At 38.5% G+C, this 22,500-nt stretch overlaps 1 protein-coding gene across 1 annotated transcript in view; it reads right to left on the bottom strand.

The window, feature by feature from the left end:
• Positions 1–139: 139 nt before the first annotated feature.
• LOC110162464 (uncharacterized) overlaps positions 140–22,500 on the bottom strand; it is a 31,333-nt gene continuing 8,972 nt past the window's right edge. Inside the window, exons 11-34 of the mRNA XM_055154819.1 lie at positions 22,372–22,487; positions 20,853–21,114; positions 20,493–20,744; positions 19,982–20,251; positions 18,708–19,004; positions 18,356–18,631; positions 17,247–17,501; positions 17,054–17,164; positions 16,957–16,972; positions 14,890–14,951; positions 14,720–14,758; positions 14,565–14,633; positions 13,890–13,946; positions 13,723–13,808; positions 10,316–10,472; positions 6,521–6,772; positions 6,010–6,279; positions 3,285–3,488; positions 2,933–3,208; positions 1,858–2,112; positions 1,665–1,775; positions 1,567–1,582; positions 857–913; positions 140–775 (exon numbers count right to left, since the gene is read on the bottom strand). Coding sequence (XP_055010794.1) covers positions 859–913; positions 1,567–1,582; positions 1,665–1,775; positions 1,858–2,112; positions 2,933–3,208; positions 3,285–3,488; positions 6,010–6,279; positions 6,521–6,772; positions 10,316–10,472; positions 13,723–13,808; positions 13,890–13,946; positions 14,565–14,633; positions 14,720–14,758; positions 14,890–14,951; positions 16,957–16,972; positions 17,054–17,164; positions 17,247–17,501; positions 18,356–18,631; positions 18,708–19,004; positions 19,982–20,251; positions 20,493–20,744; positions 20,853–21,114; positions 22,372–22,487 — 3,764 coding nt within the window. The 3' untranslated portion in view covers positions 140–775; positions 857–858. The remainder of the gene's footprint in view (positions 776–856; positions 914–1,566; positions 1,583–1,664; positions 1,776–1,857; positions 2,113–2,932; positions 3,209–3,284; positions 3,489–6,009; positions 6,280–6,520; positions 6,773–10,315; positions 10,473–13,722; positions 13,809–13,889; positions 13,947–14,564; positions 14,634–14,719; positions 14,759–14,889; positions 14,952–16,956; positions 16,973–17,053; positions 17,165–17,246; positions 17,502–18,355; positions 18,632–18,707; positions 19,005–19,981; positions 20,252–20,492; positions 20,745–20,852; positions 21,115–22,371; positions 22,488–22,500) is intronic.

Here is a 22,500-nt window from a genome sequence, read left to right as displayed (position 1 = left end):
AAAAAACATACACCGGAAAGCAATATGAGATTTTGCAGCTTATTTTTCACTTAAAACCAAAAATAAGTGGTATGAAAGCATTATAGCTCTTTATTTCAAATTCATAATATTTAATTGAGCAGACATAAATAGAAATTATGCTTTTATAATTTTTGTCCTATATACACACAAGCGAAATAAATAATCATCTGTCAGTAAAAAAAAAGAAAAATGCAATGACTACACAAAAGAAAGCTCTAGTTTCATGACCCTTGTTGTCATAATGTCCTGTAGGAATGAGATATGGTCAAGTACCCTTTTTAGTATGCCTAAAAAGCATTTGACAGATTAGACTACTCGTTTTGCTAAGACATAGTAGATGACATAAAACACAACTGAAGAGGTTTTAGATGTCATCCACGCATGTTTCAGTAATTTAGCAATCTCTCCCAGGCTCTATTCAGACCCTCGTTGTGGTTAGCTGTAAGATTCTGTCCACAACCCTCTGTCACCCACGCTCCCACACGACAATACTCCATAAATATACAAAAACATGATACAAAACTGTACACAACAACTTAACAAACCTTAAAATCTTGACACAGACGAAATAGGGCCTATCCACTCCCACTTACTTTCATTTCAGTTCAATAAAAACAAATATCTTCTTTTCACTATTTAACATGGGAGGGAATATGCTGGATGTTTTAATGTCTGGAGTCGTCTGTATCCACTGCTGCAGTCTTCTTCTTCACTTCAGAATAAACTGCTTCATCTGCAGAAATATTCTCTGATTCTGTTGTTGAAAGACATTCATTTGTTTTAAGTTAAAAACAATGTGTATTTAGTTATGAGGAAAACTCCACAATAACATTACCTTTAATTTTGGGTTTTCTTTTTCTTTGGATGTTTACTTGAGAATATACCACGTCGTCTGCAGGGAGAACAAACACCTCATGACAATGCACAGACAATTTGAATACTTACTCAGAACACAAGGAATGAATGTAAAATGTGTTATTAACAGAGGAAATTTTACACAAGTAAGAGTAACATCACTTCAAAATAATATTACTCAAGTCAAAGTACAAAGTGGTGCAAGAAATTAATCAAAAGTAAGTAAGTATTTGGGAAAACTACTCCTCAGGTAACAGTAATTTAAAGAGTAACTGTTGGGACGAGCTCCTCCTGTGTGACTGAGCTCCTCTCCCTCTCCTCCTCGTGGAGAAAACTCATTTTGGCCACTCGTATTCGCGATCTCGTCCTTTCGGTCATGACCATAGGTGAGGGGAGAAACAAAGACTGACCGGTAAATCCGCATCACTGCAGATGCTGCCTGTCAATCTCACGCTCCGTCCTCCCCTCACTTGTGAACAAGACCCCGAGATACTTGAACTCCTCCACTTGAGGTAAGGACTCTCCACCCACCCGGAGAGGGCAAGACATCTTTTTCCGATCGAGGTTAGACTGCTACTACTTTTTTTTTTTTTTTTGTGTAGTTTTTCTTTTAAACACAAACCTGCCACTGTCATGTGCACTTTAAAAACAACATTCAGAATTGTGATAGAGGAATTGTACATCACTGACCTTTCAGAGCACTTATCTGAAAAAAGACAAATAAAGTCACATATTACATCTTTAAATAATATAATGTATATCAAAATGAAAGGACTTATTACTCATACCTTTCTTGTTTCTGTAACACCATAGAAGCAGCAGCAGGATTAAAATTAAAATAAACACAAGAGCTACAACCAGCACGATCACAAGAACTGGAGCGCTCCCCTTCACTGACACTGACAAAAATATTGAACATTTATCAATCAACAATTATTTTATACAATACATTTATACACATTTTATCTACATTTTACTCACATGTGACAGACAGCCAACTCTCTGGAGAAGACTGGAGTTTTTTTGCAGAGTCATGAAGCTCACATTTGTATGAACCTTGATCAGACCTGGACACTGCAGAGATGTTGTATTGTCTGGAACTTCCTTTTTGGATTAATTGTCCATCTTTATAGAAATGGACAGAGGAGAAAGCAGCAGACTGTCCCAGTTTACAGGTGAGAGAGACGTCATGTCCCTCAGGCACAGGGAGCGCCGGGATCAACAGGATCACAGCATCTGTCGAGAACAAATCAAATCAAGCACAAATTCAATAGAAAGATCAATCAATACTATCAAGAACAAAGATTCAGTCTCTCTTAAAGTCTTAGTCCACTGAAATTCTGACCAAGACCAGTGGTGTGTGTGCTACACAGCTATAATCTATGACACCTCTGGATCATTATGTAAGAACTTTAACATTTAAAATTTAAAACGACTTAATGAAAGAAACAAGTCTGCTGACTTCCAGGTTGGAAAATTGCACAGTTCCTCCTATGGAGAGCTACAGAACACGCTGACAGCAGCATTTATTTTTTCATTTGTGCTAAAATGGCTACACAATGATTCTGAATTCACGTGTATCACAGATTAAGAGAATAAAACCAAGATACAAAGTACAGAGCAGTGGGAGTGTACCAGCTGAACTGAAAACAGGGATAGATTGGAGATATGGCAGGAAAATTAAGATTACTCTAAATATGAATCCACATACAATTTTGGGAGGGTTAATTATAAGGGGAAAAAAATATACAACGGTTAAAAGTTCTATAAATTTGTTTTTGCCTAATAGGTCTTTCTTTAAAATTCCTTGCATAACCTCTAAACACTTTTGTGACCAAGTTTCCATAAGACTTTTTTAAATTTATCAACTGGAGACTGCACTAAATGTGTGATTCATCCCTGATCCTGCAGCATAGAGCTACAAGTAAATACTACAACCTGTCAGTACTGGTGTAGATCATCAACACACTCAATCTCAAATGACTAACAACACAAGCTTTGGTTATAATTGTCAACTGTTGCTCAGTACAACAGACTTCTGCAGGTGTAGACCTACCATGAACAGTGATGTTGACTGCATCAGACATTTGTCCAGACCCAGACTCACACCAGAACACTGCTCTGGTCTCCTGAGGTGCAGAAAATTCACATGTGTGTTTGTGTTCTGTTGTGTGGGAGTGACACTGCTGTAAGGACAGTGTGGTCAGGGAAAACATCTGGACTGTCCACTCTTCATCTGTTGAGTCGGGCCCACAGCTCACTGACACTGAGTCCATGATGAAGTGTTGTGAGCTGTTAGGAACAACATCTGGAGCCACTCTGGAACCACCATCTAACAGAACATGACCATCTTAAATGATTGAGTAAAGTCTAAAATAATCCAGAAGAATCTGAGACAGAAGTGCTACCTGCAGACCAGACAAAGCGCGGTGGACTGTATTCAGTGTAGAAGTGTCTCCCTCGTGCAGCTCGACACACAAAGCCTCTTGTGCTGCTCAGACCATGAACACTGAAGGAGGCATGTGCAGTCCCTGAGGTGTCACCAGTGAGCAGTTCATATGAGTACAGGCCTGATGGAAGAGGAACAGCCCGGTACCAGTAAAACCTCCATCCTGCAGAGGGTCCCAACAACACACCCCACACACACAAAACACATTTAATGATTTTTTTTATTTCGGTAATTCCACTCATTGCCGGAAACCCCACAAAAAACGTGCGCAGTAAGAGCGATGTAAACGTCATGTTAACGTTGGCGGCGTCAGTCGCACAATGGACGAGGTCGAAGAGCCAGTAGAACAGAGTCAGCAGCGCACAGGTAAAAACACATTCGTGTCTTGGAAATTATTCTCCAAGAATTTAAAAGAAATTAACAAATATAATATCGCCTGAAAACAACCTGCATAGGCTCATGATGTCTGCACTACTGTCCTATAGTGACCTGCCACATGAGGGGACACGCACACAAACACACACAAACACACACACACACACACACACACAAACACACACCTTCATCATCGTCATTAACCTGAGAACGCGCGGACCACGTTTCCTTCCGTAGTTACTGCGCGGACACCGACGTGCTCCCGTGAGCCGCGTGTGGATCGTGTTTTCTCGCGTACACGGCGTAAACCGCGCTTCCTCCTGTGCGCCTCTAAACCAGAACTAACACCAAGACTAAAACCAGGACAAATCCAGTCCAGGACTAAACCAGGACTAAACCAGGTCTAAACCAGGACTAAACCAGAACTAAAACCAGAACTAAAAACCAGGTCTAAACCAGGACTAAACCAGGACTAAACCAGGACTAAACCAGGTCTAAACCAGGACTAAACCAGGTCTAAACCAGGACTAAAACCACAACTAACACCAGGACTAAAACCAGGATTAATCTATTCCAGGACTAAACTAGGACTAAAGCAGGTCTAAAACCAGGTCTAAACCAGGACTAAAACCAGTGATGTCATATATAAAGCATTTCTCTATCAATAATATTTTTAATATGGTTAAGGAAAGACTGGACTTTTTATTGTCTTTAAGTAGATAAAAGTTATTATGTTCAGATTTCCTCGTCTTTACTACTTTACAACAAACAGTTTCTTATTCATGGAGACTTGGGCTCAACAGCCAATTTGGAGAGATTTGTTAAACAATAAATGACTTTATAAAGTCACTTTTTTAAATCTATATTAGTCTTTTGATCTGCCACAATAATGTAATAATGAATTTAAATGAAAATACCTCAAATTGAAGGCTTTTCTCAGCAATTTTTAGGTGAGATTAAAATGAGATTAATTAGATTAATTAATTACAGATCATAATTAATTAATCTCTAAAATTTTTTAATCGCATGACAGCACTAATATATATATATATATATATATATATATATATATATATATATATATATATATATATATATATATATATATATATATATATATATATATATATATATATATATATATATATATATATATATATATATATATATATATATATATATATATATATATATATATATATTGAGTCACCCTTAAAACACACAGACATTGTAGCATAGGCTACCACTCGGGGTATTTAAAACTTAAAGAACGACTGAATGTTCAGAATGCAATAACATCTAACATGAAGGCAAGAAGGTTAAAAAAATAGCCTAGTCGGAAAACGTTGTCAATTAATTAGCTGAGCAAGAAAACCAGGCAAGTTTGGGGTTGTTACGGACAATTAACAATGTGAACAGGCACGTTGAGCGAAGTTTGGAATGAATGAGCTGTAGAGTTAGCATTTTTATCGAGGCTCCTTAGTTTGTTTGTTATATGATTGTTCTAAAATCTAAAATCAATAAGCGGATGGCGGGCGAGTGCGGAAAAATGGTCAAAACCTTGTGTGCAAATGGATAGTTGGATGATGAGTTTTGTGTCGCGGTTGCGGATGAAAAAATAGCCGATCTGTACATCTCTAATTTATATATAGCGCTTTTCCACCTGGGCTCTTAAGTGCTTTACATCATGAACCACTCACCTATTCATACATGCACTCACACACACACACACACACACTAGGAGCAAGGTGGGTTAAGTGTCTTGCCCAAGGATACAAAGACAGCAATCATCTGTGGGAACTGGAATCACAGTGCCAACCTGCGGGTTAGTGGGTCTGAAAGCTCAAGCAATGATGTGTTTTTATGTTGAGAGCAGGATTCGAATCGACAAAGTTCAGGTAAGAGGACAAATGCTCTACCAACTGAGCTTCTGTTGAAAATGCTCTGTTTACTGGAAAAATATGCTTATAACATGTAACAATAAGTTTTACTTTTGTTTTCTGAGTCTCTGGGTTCCCCCTCCCATTGCATGGACAGCAATGTTTAAATGAGCTCACATTATCCACAGAACACTGCAGCCACATTTACACAACCAGACAATTTAAATAATTATGAGATATTACAATAAGATCATTATTTTTGTGTGTGTGTTTACATGCCAAAAAGAAATATATCTTCAAAAACTCCTGATGACATGTGCCAGTTCATTTGTGGAGTCACTGACATAAGTGTTGTGTTTTAAAGTCAGTGTATAATACATTTTAAAATAAGTCTTCATGTAAACATAGCCACAGTCATATTGGACTCACCGGTCACCTGCAGCTTGGTCACCTGGCTCCACTGTGTTTGCTCATATGCTCCTCTGGTCCCTCTGCAGCTGTAGTCTCCACTGTCAGACTCAGACACATTGGAGAGGACATATTCTCTGGCTGTTGTAGGTAACATAACTCCTGTCCTCTTCCATTCATAAGTCCACTCTGTGTTTCCTTCATCCTCCACCTCACACCTGAGAGACAGACTCTCTCCAACAAACACCTCTGTCCAGTCAGGCTCAGGCTGCACCACTGCTCTGTTTGACACTGTAAAGAACGACAACTGTATGTTTCATCATCAAACTGGAGCTATTATTAACACATGAAAAAGAAGGCAGAGGTCAAAGGTCAAAAGTGTATTTTGTAATCTGTTGTAGTCGTGTCTTTGAAGGCTTTTTAGTCATGAGGCCTCGTGGAGCATCACTTAATTACAGTATTTAAAAGGAAGAATTATTTGGAGAACATATTGTTGGTGCTGAGATATACAGTGTAGGAATAATGCACTCACCAGTTTCCCAAATGGTGACAAAGTCACTTTCAGGTGTGAGAATCAGCTCTTCTTTTCCTCTGCAGGAGTACACACCTCCACGATGTACAGAGATAGTGGCTGTATCTTCACTTAAGATCTCAAAGTGAGAAGTATGAGCAGAAGTTCGTCTCATCCATTGATATTTCCCAATCTCGTTTATCTGATAGCTCAGCCTCACCCCACCACGCTCTGGGATGAAGAACCTGTCTGTGCTCAGATTAATACTTCTACCTGTAGAATGAAAATAAATAGACAAGATTTGTTTTAAAAGTTAAGTGAGTATTTCACACTTTGTTGGTTCATCATCAAAATATTATTGAAAGATTCTTGTCACTACAGACTTGTGTATATTGGAAGTCTTTGCCCTGTGTACAGTGTTTCTCCATCGATCCCACAGGAGTACAAGCCCTGGTCTGATTCTGAGACTGAGAGGATTATCATCTCCACTGTTGTTTCAGATGTCCGTTTAAACTGATGGTTTGTGTCTGGTTTCACTATGATTCTATCTTTGTAGAAGTGCAGGTGTTTGTTGGAGGGTCCCACACACCGCAGAGTCACTGTGTCTCTGATCCTGACATATAAAGATCTGCAGAGGTCGACCTGCAAATCCATTCAAATGTGTCCAGTTACTAATAAGTCTTTAGTAAATAAGTAAATAAGTCTTTATTTATATAGGGCATTTCACAGACATTTTTTGTCACAAAGACACTTTACAGAGCATTACATTCAGCACTATTCATTCGCTCTATACCTAGTGATGGTAAGCTACTATTGTAGCCACAGCTGCCATTGGGCAAACTGACAGAAGCGTGGCTGCCATGCCAATCGGCGCCAACGGTCCCTCCAATGACCACCATCACTCACGCACACACCACTTTCATACTAGGCAATGTGGGTGAAGTGTCTAGGCACTAACACCAGTCCTAATTTCCACCTGTCGTCCCTGGGCAGGTTCATTGATTGTATTTAACTGACCTTGACTATCAACTGTTAGTTTAGTTACTGTGATTATATCTGCCATGTCTCACTGTTCATCTCCCTGTACACCTTCTGGTACAGTAACCAGAAATTTGACTCAATTAAGAGCAACATTTCTTCAGAAAAAGGTTTAGTTAAATAAAGATTTTTTTTTTTTTTTACTTTATTAAAGCCCTTGATAAATAGTCAAAAAAAAAATATTTTTTACATTTCAAACCACATAAAAAGAGAAATAGTGTCAATGAAAACAGAGCATGTATATTGTATTTAACACTCTTAATTTTCTCTAAATAAGAGATTACAGATGACCACTTCCTCATGTCTCTCTCTGTCTCCAGTTTTACAATTGAGGTCATTTCCTCCATTCAGTTGACAGATTTCAGCCTTTAAGTCCGTTGTTTCAGTGTTGAGGGATTCGGTTTGAGACAGTTGGTGGTGATTTGTGCAATTAACACAAGGACTCTTAACATATACAGTGTATTTTTGTTCCAAACATCTGAAGTGGCACCACACAGTACTACCTGTGTCTAGAAACTTCTTTGTTTCTTTTATCACCTCATCCAATACACTGTTACCACTGGACACTTCCAAAAAATGTAAGAAAAGTCACCCATTTGTCCAAACTTTCATTAGCAGAGGGAACTGATATTGTCATTATAACTGGCAAAAATAACTGGCATCTCATTCTCTCATTCTCATGCTACTCTTCCCATGAATTTTCACAACCTGAATCATCAGTTACAATTCCCATTTATTCTTCATGTCTAATGTCCTTTCATCTTGTTTAGTACATATGTTTTTGTATAAAACTGATATTATCTTCCTTCTACTGGGTGAGATTTTATTTGATCAAATTCTTTATGTTTCTCAAGATAGTGGTGTATTTGAAATTTTCAAACTCTTTCCTAACTTTTCCCCATACATCTTAAGTAACTATAACCCATTTATTCTGTATTTTAAAAATGTTTCCATTGTTGTGTGCCCATAGATAAAAGTGCTCATATATCCACCACTGAATATTGCTCCAACCAGTGTTGTGCAAGTTCACACTTTTCATGAACTAGTTCAAAGTTCAGTTCACACTTGTTCAAAGTGAATAGTTCACGTTCATAGTTCACAATTTTAATTTCGAACTAGTTCAAAGTTCAGTTCATTTTATTTTTAGGTGAGATCTGTAAATGAAAAGCTGCTTTTATTTTTCAAACTGACCTCTAGTTTACAACAACTTTACAAGATACACTGTTGGCCAAGTTACTTTAAAACTGTAATGTGTTATTTATGACTTGTTACTGTCATTTCAAAGTCATTTGTTACATTACAATATTACTGCATTTAAAATGTAAAACATTACACGACTATTTCAGCACTTTTAATTTACTCTCACCAAAAGAACTGTTAAGATGCTGAACTTTTGCACCGTATATGGACTAAACCAGGACTGAACCAGGACTAAACCAGGTCTAAACCAGGTCTATACCAGAACTGAACCAGGACTAAACCAGAACTGAACCAGGATTAAACCAGAACTGAACCAGGTCTAAACCAGGACTAAACCAGGTCTAAATCAGGACTGAACCAGGACTAAACCAGGAATAAACCAAGACTAAACCAGGACTGAACCAGGACTGAACCAGGACTAAACCAGAACTGAACCAGGACTAAACCAGGACTAAACCAGAACTGAACCAGGACTAAACCAGGACTAAACCAGAATTGAACCAGGACTAAACCAGGACTGAACCAGGACCAAACCAGGACTAAACCTGGACTAGAACTTGGAATCTAGGACCGCCCCTGAGAGAACCCCGAGTGCGATCGGGCGTCAGCTGCGTTTATCTCGGTGGAGCGCGGACTTCTGCGTCGGTCCTTTCGCTCAGGATCACGGTCTACGCGGGCGTACCTCCGGCGTTTCACCGCTGCTGATATCGCGGTGATTTTAGCAAATTTGTATGAAGAAAAACGAAAAACCCACCATTTCAATCCAGGTTAAAAAAGCATTGTTACTGACATTTGTACCAAGTAAAATAATACGCGCGCGGAGCAGCACGTCCTGTGCATGTAGATTTCAGAAAATAGGATCCATCCTATTTTTTGACGCTCTACACGAGCGTAGGCGCGTATCCCCGTCAAAATCCACAGAGAACATGTATCTATTGTTGTATTTGTGCATTTACCATCAACACATTGTGCTCCCTGGGCAGTTGTGTATCATGTGAAAGAGCCCAGATCCACATACACTGTTAATTAGTGCTTTGAAATTACTTTTGAAATCCTTGCGTTTGCCGTGGTCAGCCTGTACAGAAGGTAAATACAAGCAGCTAAACGCGCCCAGTCAAGTTTGATTGACTTTCCCATTGAGAGACACAAGAGCCCGTATGTTCCGCTAAAGCTGCCGGTGGAGTCGCCTTCGCGTTGACACGCGGCTGTGGTTTCGCGAGCTGAAGTGCGAGCAGATCGTCACTCGTCAAATTCCGACGTTTAACTGAACCCCAACAGTGACGTACGTCGTTCATCACACATCATTTGAACAAATTCACGTTCAAGTTCTTGATTTACAAAAGTGTTGCGTTCAGTTCAAAGTTCACTGAAAAATGAACGTGTTCAATGAACGCGTTCTTTTGAACTCGTTCATGCACAACATTGGCTCCAACTATGATCATTTTGTATCAGTGTTGCATTTCATGTTTTATTACAGTTTGTTTGAAACATGCTCTTTTACACAACACTCGCTCTACACCAGCCGAAGCTTCAACGACTGAATTAAAACATGAGTAAAAAAGGAGAAAATGTAGTTACCTTGGGTTGTTTCCCAGAGGACAGCGATGAGATCTGAAATGAGAATAGTAAAGAGTGGACAAAGGCCTGACTCTGGACTTGTATTAAAGTGAATGTACTCACAGGAGCAGAGCAGAGACCAGACCCGAGGAGAGCCCATCCTTAAACCACCACTGATCTGCACAAAGACAAACTCTTACCTACACTCAAGAGAGGAAGTCACAACTTTTATATTCAGAACTATTACTTTGCATGTCCTTCCTTTTCACACTTACGGTACACTTCACTCACTTAATTTTTTTGTTTTTAAACTTCAACATGAAGGCTGTAGTGACATTATAGTGCAATAAGGTCCACATTTTTCAGACACATTAAAACGAATACAATTGTTTAACCTTTCATAACTACACTAACCAGGCCATATATATTTGAGTGTGAAAAAAACTCCAGTTGTTGTGATTGTCCATTTAACCAGTGGTTTACTGAGTTGAGCAGCTTTGTGGTTTGGGTGGAAACAAGATGAAGTGTGCAGAGGAAAGTGCTTTGTTCATTTGAGGACAACTTTTACTCAACTGGATTTAACAAAAGTTTGATTTCTCATCTTGTTACGCTGTTATGGCGCTTCAACCAATCAGCTTTAAATTTTCATCTGGACATTCCACCTTTTCCACTTTCATAAAGAGCCTTTCCAGACTGATGTAGAACTCCAGAGTGCTACACATACTGTATCAGTTTGCTGTTATAAATATACTGTGGCAGTTGATGAACTTCTGCCTTTTTGATACTGAATGTTCCAGTGTTAACAATGATAGGACCTGACAAGTTTGCTTGTTTGATAAGTTTGCTGATAAGTTTGATGGGGAATGAGGATGAATGGGAAGCAGGGACCACAAGAAAAGAAATCCAGCAGGTGGTGGTAATGTTCTTACATGTGTTATTCAGAGGCACGGGAACATGCACAGAAACATGCAGAAGAACAAACACAGAAACATGCAGAGGAACATGCACAGGAATAAACACTGGAACAGGAGCTAACATGGGATCATGCACAGGAAAAAACACAAGAATGCAATATGAGATTTTGCAGCTTATTTTTCACTTTACAATTGTTTCAAAACCAAAAATAAGTGTTATGAAAGCAATATAGCTCTTTATTTCAAATTCATAACATTTAATTGAGCAGATATAAACAGAAATGATGCTTTTGTACTTTTTGTCCTATATACACAAGAGAAAAATAAATAATCATCTGTCAGTAAAAAAAGGAATGAGATATGGTCAAATGTAACCAGTAGAGTAAATGTGCAATTTTATTTAAATACACTCATTTTATTTTGAAAAAACGTTTATTTTGGTAAGAGGAAGTGTGATCTCTCGCTCTCTCTTGACTTCCTGTTTGTCATCACGTTGGGTGATAATGACCTTCTTATTTGTTGAGAAAATTAAGACCCGCCTTCTCAAGACGCGATTCAGAGTTACGTTAGTTCTTCGTTCTTTTACGCTCTGACGCAGATGCGAGAGGCTGTGTGTGAGACCACTTTGTTTTTGCTAAGCTAAATGATTATTTCGGTGAGTGTATGTAATAGAATTTGATGTAAATATGGTACGAGATTTTAAATGCTAACAGGGAAATGTTTATATGCTATTTTAATTGAATCCATGTGTGAACCTGAAGGGCTGTGACGGGGTGTCTGTCCCATGTTCATGCTAACACATCATCTTGGTGAGTCTACACGTGTACCGATCTATATGGTGAAAAATATGCAGCGCGATGCTAATGCGATGCTAACGCTAATCGCGAGTGGTAAACTACTAACTTGAAATCAATGTAAAAACAATCTGTACTTGTTTTATTGTAATCTAAAGTGATATTTCAGATGACAACAAAGGTCACTACATTTATTTAATTTCACCCTGTTTTATGGTGAAATGTAACACTAATTTTGGTGTTTTTATGTAAAAGAAAGTAATTCAATGTTACCAGCAAGGTACAGATTCAGTGGAAGTATAGATACTATTATCTGTTTGATAATTAATGTTTTTCATTTATAAAAGCTTAATAAGGTAAAGGTAATAATTAATTGGATAATATTAATAAAAGTGTCATGGTTATATGTTCAAAAGATTAAAAGAACTTCATTTATTGTTATTAATGGGTTATTCATGAGCAATGATATTTGAATTAACAGAAATGAACTATGTATGTTCTGAATAACTATGGAGTTAATTATTTGATATTTTGAGTAAAAAACAAAAACAAAGCTATAGCTACTTGATAGTGAGAATAAATTAATGGAACTGGATTTCAAATAGCCGTATACTATAATACTGTTATTGTTGTACAGGCTGGTTTTTTGTGTGTGTGACGATTAAGAAGACAAAGACAAGACTTGGATTCTTCTTTGGACGGCGAGCCTTCCCAAACTGAGAACTGAGAGCAACCTTCTTCTCTGCTCTTCTTATAGAACTCATCACGTGGTAACCACTCAAAACTACCACAGCGAGGATCCTGTTGGAATTGATTTGACTATACTGACTGAATATACTGAGCTCAGTAGGACTAAGGGTGAATTATGGTGCACAACTGAATGTAAACATAGATTGCCCTGTTCATTTGTAACAATTTATAATTTTATTTTTATTTATTTTCTATCCAATACAAATCAAGCTTGCTCAATCTCTTCTCCAGCCATCTCATTTACTCTCGCATTATTCCTATTGTAGTCCAGAACTGTGCCTGGAAAACTATAGATTACTTTATTATATATTCTCGTCAGGGGTTACACAAACATCAATACACTTTTTAGTATGCCTAAAAAACATTTGACAGATTAGACTCGTTTCACTAAGACATAGTAGATGACATAACAAAAGGTAACGTACTGTACACAGATGTAATTCCATAATTTAGCAGCCACACTGTACACAAAAATTAATGACAACACTACAATAGTAGATTATCACCACTGGGTATGGAGTGAATAAATAATGTACAAAATGTTAAAGAGACTCTGAACAACTGGATAAACACTATAAAACTAATGCATTATTATTATTACTATGCAAATTCTCTCAATTTTCTTGACTTTTCTACATGTAACATTGTTCCCTCATCAAAAACACAACTGAAGAGGTTTTAGATGTCATCCATGCATGTTTCAGTAATTTAGCGATCTCTCCCGGGCTCTATTCAGACCCTTGTTACAGTTAGCTGTAAGATTCTGTCCACAACCCTCTGTCACCCACACCCACACGACAATACTCCATAAATATACAAAACAAAAACTGTACACAACAACTTAACAAACCTTACAAACCTTGACACAGATGAAATAGGGCCTATCCACTCCCACTTTCATTACAGTTCAATAAAAACAAATATCTTCTTTACACTATTTAACATGGGAGAGAATGTGCTGGATGTTTTAATGTCTGGAGCCGTCTGTATCCACTGCTGCAGTCTTCTTCTTCACTTCAGAATAAACTGCTTCATCTGCAGAAATATTCTCTGATTCTGTTGTTGAAAGACATTCATTTGTTTTAAGTTAAAAACAATGTGTATTTAGTTATGAGGAAAACTCCACACTAACATTACCTTTAATTTTGGGTTTTCTTTTTCTTTGGATGTTTACTTGAGAATATACCACGTCGTCTGCAGGGAGAACAAACACCTCATGACAATGCACAGACAATTTGAATACTTACTCAGAACACTAGGAATGAATGTAAAATGTGTTTTTAACAGAGGAAATTTTACACAAGTAAGAGTAACATCACTTCAAAATAATATTACTCAAGTCAAAGTACAAACTGGTGCAAGAAATTAATCAAGTAAAAGTAAGTAAGTATTTGGGAAAACTACTCTTCAGGTAACAGTAACTTAAAGAGTAACTGTTGGGACGTAACATCTGATTTATAATTTGAAGTTAAAGTAATATGAACAAAAAAATAAATAATGTACAAAAGTATAGCCAAATAATCATTAAAAAAAAAACTATGAAAGAAACACAAATGTTCGAAATCACTTCATTATCGACATAAAGCTTTTGTTTCTTGTAGATTTACACAGGAGGAAGAGAAACCAAAAGTTTTACTCAACTATAGAAGTAAAAGTATGCTGTTAGAAAAGTATTGTGAAAAGTACACTTTCTTTAAAAAGTATGTAAATGTAATTGAGTACTTTCTACCTGTGAGTATTCAGTTTAATTTGTTGTGTAGCTGAATGTTTTCTGTCATATTTTAATTTTGTGATGTTAAGTTATAAATGTACCTCCTGCTGCTGAACGCGTCCGTACTTCAGAATAAACACAAGTGTCTTCCTGATTCCTTTTTTTCTTCACTGAGATTGACAGAAAAAAGAATATATTAAAATGACAGACTAGTTTCGCTTTACTTCTAAAAAAAAATCATCTAATTAAAACTCACATCTTGTATTCTTAAGTTCAATGTGGGAATAGGTGATCTCTGTACAATAAAAACAAAAAGTGGTTCATGTTTGATATCTTCTGTGCTTTGTGTTTTGTTTTTTATGGAAACAACATTGATTTTTTGGGTTACAAACTATAATTCAAAATCAAAATAAAGTTTATACTGACCCTCAGGAGTTAAAGTGTGTGTCACATGATCTCCAGCAGAGGTCTGATTGGCTGCACGGGACCTGCAAATTATAACTTTTTTAAATATAAAGGCTTAAAATGCAGATGACGGGTTAGACTGCTCCATCCCTTCATCCATTTTCTTCTGCTTATCCGGGGGGATCCTGAGTCGTTCCCAGGCCAGCCGAGAGACATAGTCCCTCCAGCGTGTCCTTGGTCTTCCTCAGTGCCTCCTCCCGGTGGGACATGCCTGGAACACCTCCCGAGGGAGGCACCCAGGAGGCATCCAGAGCAGATGCCCGAGCCATCCCAGCTGCTCTTCTTGACGTGGTGGAGCAGTGGTTCAACTCCGAGCTCCTCCTGTGTGACTGAGCTCCTCTCCCTCTCCTCCTCGTGGAGGAAACTCATTTTGGCCACTCGTATCTCATCCTTTTGGTCATTACCCAGAGCTCATGACCATAGGTGAGGGGAGAAACAAAGACTGACCGGTAAATCCGCATTACTGCAGATGCTGCACCGATTCACCTGTCAATCTCACGCTCTGTCCTCCCCTCACTTGTGAACAAGACGCCGAGATACTTGAACTCCTCCACTTGAGGTAAGGACTCTCCACCCACCAGGAGAGGGCAAGACACCTTTTTCCGATCGAGGTTGTTGTCCGACTGCTTGTTTTATTAAAATATAGTTAACATCTTGATTTTTTCAATAATTTCCCTTCCATGAGCAGCACAGATGACGTAGAGCCAGTGTTGGAAGTAACGCGTTATAAAAGTAACGGATTACAGTAATGCATTGCTTTTTGCTGTAACGCAGTAATGTAAGGCATTACAGGGGAAAAAATAGTAATATTTTACAAATGTGAGTAACGCGCGTTACAATGTTTTTTTTAACCTGGATTGAAGTGGTGGGTTTTTCTTCATACAAATTCGCTAAAATCACCGCGATATCAGCAGCGAGGAAAGGCCGGAGACGTGGCCGCGTAAACCTTCAGGTAACCGCGGGGAAAGGACTGACACAGAACTCTACGCTGTTTAGACCTGGGTCAGTTCTGGTTTAGACCTGGTTTACAGTCGTCCGAAGTGCTGTATGTTTGCAAGTTTTCTCCCCGACAAAACCCACAACGTCGACGAAACGTTCTGCACTGACAAAGGCTCCTGCGCTCACACCCAAAAGGCAGAGGAAGATGTAACCATCGCACAAAAAAGTGGACTTCTGGACACGCTGAAGGAAGGTAGAAGTTACGTGCTGTAGCAGAGTCTACACCGGGTCGGGTACCGCAAATAGTTGCTGAAATCAGGGCCGTGAGCCCGAGCAGCAGGGTCTTAAAGAGGGATCGGGTGACAGCCGCTCTTACCTCCGTGAGGTGCGGAGCAGAGCCGCTCCTTTCTCCTGCTGTCACCTTCGAGCCCATCCCGACAGTGAGTCCTGTTTTTAGTCCTAGTTCAGTTCTGGTTTAGTCCTTGGTTTTGTTCTGGTTTAGTTCTGTTTAGTCCTGTTTTAGTCCTAGTTCAGTCCTGGTTTAGTCCTCCTCTTCAGTCCTGGAATCAGTCCGAGGTTAGTCCTGTTATAGTCCTGGTTCAGTCCTGGTTCAGCTCTGGTTTAGTCCTGGTTTAGACCTGGTTTAGTCCTGGTTCAGTCCATATACGGCGCAAAAGTTCAGCATCTTCGCAGTTATTTTGGTGAGAGTAACTTAAAGTAATGCAATAGTAATGTAATGCCTTACATTTTAAATGCAGTAATATTGTAATGTAACAAATTACTTTGAAATGACAGTAATAAGTAATAAATAACACATTACGTTTTTAAAGTAACTTGCCCAACAGTGCGTAGAGCTAATTTCATAACTGTTTCTTAGTAACCATAATTAACAAAGGACAAATAACAAGGGTCTAAATTGTACAATAGTTTTCATAGGTAGAGGTATTCTGCTTTACAAGTCACTGATGTCTGTTTTTTTTTTTTTTTTTTTTTTTTTGTGTAGTTTTCTTTTAAACACAAACTGCCACTGTCATGTGCACTTTAAAAACAACATTCAGAATTGTGATAGAGGAATTGTACATCACTGACCTTTCAGAGCACTTATCTGAAAAAAGACAAATAAAGTCACATATTACATCTTTAAATAATATAATGTATATCAAAATAAAGGACTTATTACTCATACCTTTCTTGTTTCTGTAACACCATAGAAGCAGCAGCAGGATTAAAATTAAAATAAACACAAGAGCCACAACCAGCACGATCACAAGAACTGGAGCGCTCCCCTTCACTGACACTGACAAAAATATTGAACATTTATCAATCAACAATTATTTTATACAATACATTTATACACATTTTATCTACATTTTACTCACATGTGACAGACAGCCAACTGTCTGGAGAAGACAGGAGTTTTTTTGCAGAGTCATGAAGCTCACATTTGTATGAACCTTGATCAGACCTGGACACTGCAGAGATGTGGTATTGTCTGGAAGTTCCATTTTGGATTAATTGTCCATCTTTATAGAAATGGACAGAGGAGAAAGCAGCAGACTGTCCCAGTTTACAGGTGAGAGAGACGTCATGTCCCTCAGGCACAGGGAGCGCCGGGATCAACAGGATCACAGCATCTGTCGAGAACAAATCAAATCAAGCACAAATTCAATAGAAAGATAATCAATACTATCAAGAACAAAGATTCAGTCTCTCTGAAATTCTGACCAAGACCACCAACCAGCTCCACAGAGATTATTGACTTTAAAGTAGACATATTGTGCTTGTGTCTGCTACACAGCTATAATCTATGACACCTCTGGATCATTATGTAAGAACTTTAACATTTTAAATTTAAAATGACTTAATAAAAGAACAAAGTCCACTGACTTCCAGGTTGGAAAATTGCACAGTTCCTCCTATGGAGAGCTACAGAACACGCTGACAGCAGCTTTTATTTTTTTCATTTGTGCCAAAATGGCTACACAATGATTCTGAATCTACGTATATCACAGATTAAGAGACAAGAAACAAAGCAAGTACAGAGCAGTGGGTGTGTACCAGCTGAATTGAAAACAGGGATAGATTGGAGCTATGGCAGGAAAATTAAGATTACTCAAATATGAATCACATACAATTTTGGAAGGATAAATTATAAGGGGAAAAAACATAACATGGTTAAAAGTTCTATAAATTTGTTTTTGCCTAATAGGTATTCTTTAAAATTCCTTGCATAACCTCTAAACACTTTTGTGACCAAGTTTCCATAAGACTTTTTTTTTTATTTACCAACTCATGCATAATGGAGGCTGCACTAAATGTGTGACTCAACCCTGATCCTGCAGCATAGAGCTACAAGTAAATACTACAACCTGTCAGTACTGGTGTAGATCACCAACACACTCAATCTCAAATGACTAACAACACCAGCTTTGGTTATAATTGTCTACTGTTGCTCAGTACAACAGACTTCTGCAGGGTGTAGACCTACCATGAACAGTGATGTTGACTGCATCAGACATTTGTCCAGACCCAGACTCACACCAGAACACTGCTCTGGTCTCCTGAGGTGCAGAAAATTCACATGTGTGTTTGTGTTCTGTTGTGTTGGAGTGACACTGCTGTAAGGACAGTGTGGTCAGGGAAAACATCTGGACTGTCCACTCTTCATCTGACGAGTCGGGCCCACAGCTCACTGACACTGAGTCCATGATGAAGTGTTGTGAGCTGTTAGGAACAACATCTGGAGCCACTCTGGAACCACCATCTAACAGAACATGACCATCTTAAATGATTGAGTAAAGTCTAAAATAATCCAGAAGAATCAGAGACAGAAGTGCTACCTGCAGACCAGACAAAGCGCGGTGGACTGTATTCAGTGTAGAAGTGTCTCCCTCGTGCAGCTCGACACACAAAGCCTCTTGTGCTGCTCAGACCATGAACACTGAAGGAGGCATGTGCAGTCCCTGAGGTGTCACCAGTGAGCAGTTCATATGAGTACAGGCCTGATGGAAGAGGAACAGCCCGGTACCAGTAAAACCTCCATCCTGCAGAGGGCGCTGTGACGTCACACTTCAGAGAGACAGAGACACCCGGACTCAACCAGGAGGGAGACGCAGAGATGACAGGGACAGATTTATCTGCATGGTTACAGTAAAGTTAAACATATTACTCTTAAAGGAAAATCATGTACAGCTGTGGTATCTGACTATATTCTAATAAAATAAATAAATAAAATATAAAGATACATTTATCTTTCATAAACCCTAAAGTAAAATCTGTAAGACACACCAGAACAGATGCACTTACAGTCTGTCTCAGTCTCAGTTCACCTAAACTGTGGGTATTACACTTCTATGGGGTAACTCCTAACACATAACATTTCTACGACCATGTTTCCTTTTATTGTTTTGAATGGTAAATGGTCACATTTATATATAGTGTTTTTCCACCTAGGCTCTTAAGTGCTTTACATCATGAACCACTCACCTATTCATACATGCACTCACACACACACTAGGAGCAAGGTGGGTTAAGTGTCTTGCCCAAGGATACAAAGACAGCAATCATCTGTGGGAGCTGGAATCACACTGCCAACCTGTGTGGTCAGTGGATCTGACCGCTCAACCGATGTCTTTTTTTTTTTTTTTTTTATGTTGAGAGCAGGATTCGAATCAACAAACATCAAATCAGTGGACAAACGTTCTTACCAACTGAGCTTCTGTTGAAAATGTTCTGTTTACTGGAAAAACATGGTAACAACATGTAACAATAAGTTTGACTTCTGTTTTCTGACTCTCGATGTTCCCCTCCCATTGCATGGAGAGTAATGTTTAAATGAGCTCACATTATCCACAGAACACTGCAGCCACATTTACACAACCAGAAAATTCTAATAATTAAGAGATAATATAATAAGATTATTATTTATTATAATAAGAGATTATTTTGTGTGTGTATTTACATGCCAAAAGAAATGTATCATCAAAACCTCCTGATGACATGTGCCAGTTCATTTGTGGAGTCACTGACATAAGTGTTGTATTTTAAAGTCAGTGTATAATACATTTTAAAATAAGTCTTCATGTAAACATAGCCACAGTCATATTGGACTCACCGGTCACCTGCAGCTTGGTCACCTGGCTCCACTGTGTTTGCTCATATGCTCCTCTGGTCCCTCTGCAGCTGTAGTCTCCACTGTCAGACTCAGACACATTGGAGAGGACATATTCTCTGACTGTTGTAGGTAACATAACTCCTGTCCTATTCCATTCATAAGTCCACTCTGTGTTTCCTTCATCCTCCACCTCACACCTGAGAGACAGACTCTCTCCAACAAACACCTCTGTCCAGTCAGGCTCAGGCTGCACCACTGCTCTGTTTGACACTGTAAAGAACGACAACTGTATGTTTCATCATCAAACTGGAGCTATTATTAACACATGAAAAAGAAGACAGAGGTCAAAGGTCAAAAGTGTATTTTGTAATCTGTTGTAGTCGTGTCTTTGAAGGCTTTTTAGTCATGAGGCCTCGTGGAGCATCACTTAATTACAGTATTTAAAAGGAAGCATCATTTGGAGAACATATTGTTGGTGCTGAGATATACAGTGTAGGAATAATGCACTCACCAGTTTCCCAAATGGTGACAAAGTCACTTTCAGGTGTGAGAATCAGCTCTTCTTTTCCTCTGCAGGAGTACACACCTCCACGATGTACAGAGATAGTGGCTGTATCTTCATTTAAGATCTCAAAGTGAGAAGTATGAGCAGAAGTTCGTCTGATCCATTGATATTTCTGAATCCATTGTATCTGACATCTCAGCCTCACCCCACCACGCTCTGGGATGAAGAACCTGTCTGTGCTCAGATTAATACTTCTGCCTGTAGAAGGAAAATAAATAGACAAGGTTTTTGTAAAGTTAAGTGAGTATTTCACACTTTGTTGGTTCATCATAAAAACATTATTGAAAGATTCTTGACACTACAGACCTGTGTATATTGTAAGTCTTTGCCCTGTGTACAGTGTTTCTCCATCGATCCCACAGGAGTACCAGCCCTGGTCTGATTCTGAGGCTGAGAGGATTATCATCTCCACTGTTGTTTCAGATGTCCGGTTAAACTGATGGTTTGTGTCTGGTTTCACTATGACTCTATCTTTGTAGAAGTGCAGGTGTTTGTTGGAGGGTCCCACACACCGCAGAGTCACTGTGTCTCTGATTCTGGCCCCATGAAGGCATCTGCAGAGGTCGACCTGCAAATCCATTCAAATGTGTCCAGTTACTGTGATTATATCTGCCATGTCTCACTGTAAGAGTAATGTTAATTCAAAATAATATTACTACAGTAGAAGTGCAAAGTAGTGGTTCAAGAAAAAAACTAAAGGCTAAAAGTAAAAAGATATTTGGAAAAGAAATCTACTACTCACTAAGAGTAACTGTTGGGGTGTAACATATGATTTATAATTTGAAGTTACTGTAATCTGAATGACTAAACTTTAAATAATGTGCAAAATCTGGCATTTTTAAAGCACAGACACAAACTAAATGACAAACTAATATGTGATGAGTTGTGGTCCAAGAAATTACTTAACAAGGCTAAGCGAAAAAAAATGGAGAAAATACTACTTCACTAAGAGTAACTGTCGTAACATCTGATTTCTAATTTTAAGTTAATATAAACTTTAAATAATACGACATTTACTCAAGTAAGAGTACTGTTATAATAAAAAAATATCACTCAAGGAGCAGTAAAAGTATGCAGCTAGAAAAGTACTTTGATAAGTATAATTTAGTTTTAAAATATAGTAAATGTAACTGAGTACTACCCACCTCAGTGTGATGTTGTGTTTGGTTTTATGCTGTTCTGAGTTCTCTCTAATTCTGATCCTCGTGACCAAACAAAGTGTCCAGACCATACTACACTATTCCTAATGTAGCCCATTCTATTATTACCAACAACAACAAACTAATGAACAGTGTGTTTTTACTCACCAGTCTCCAAAATGTCGACTGCATTACTTTCTTTAGTGATGATCAACTTATCCTCCCCTCTGCAGGAGTACACTCCTCCACGAGTTACATGGATAATACTTGTGTGCACATTCAGTATTTCAAAGTCAGGGGCATTAAATGAAGAGCGTCTGAGCCACTGAGGGTTTGTAAATCCCTCTACAGAACATTCCAGAGTCACACTGCCCTGGACTGGAACAGTCGTGCTGGAAGCTCTTATCCAAATATAACGAAACCAACCTGCACAGAGACAAGTCATTCACACAACAGGAATCAACAGTTTATATTTTTATATGTTGTTTTATTGAATAATAAAAACAAACTCACAAAGTTTTACACTGTTGGTACTTACTTATAACCCGCAGTGTTGTCTGACCATATTTTGTCTTGTCATTTTTCACACATGTGTAACTTCCTTGATCTGTATCAGACACTGAGTTGATGTTCAGCTCCACTGTGGTGTGTGTCCTTGTGATCTGATGAGAGTGATCTTCTGTCACCATTCTGTCATCTTTGTAGAGGTTCATCTGTGTCATGTCTACAGTCGACCCCACACACCGCACAGTCACTGAGTCTCTGAGCCATGGATCGATGGATGGAGCTTCCACAGTCACACCTGTGCACAGACC

This window comes from Boleophthalmus pectinirostris, unplaced genomic scaffold (genome assembly GCF_026225935.1).
Source record: "Boleophthalmus pectinirostris isolate CB_2022bp ecotype Guang Dong unplaced genomic scaffold, ASM2622593v1 HiC_scaffold_19, whole genome shotgun sequence".
In the NCBI taxonomy this organism is placed as follows: Eukaryota; Metazoa; Chordata; class Actinopteri; order Gobiiformes; family Gobiidae; genus Boleophthalmus; species Boleophthalmus pectinirostris.
The sequence above is the reverse complement of the archived record's forward strand: the minus strand, read 5'-3'. Positions and strand labels throughout refer to the sequence as shown.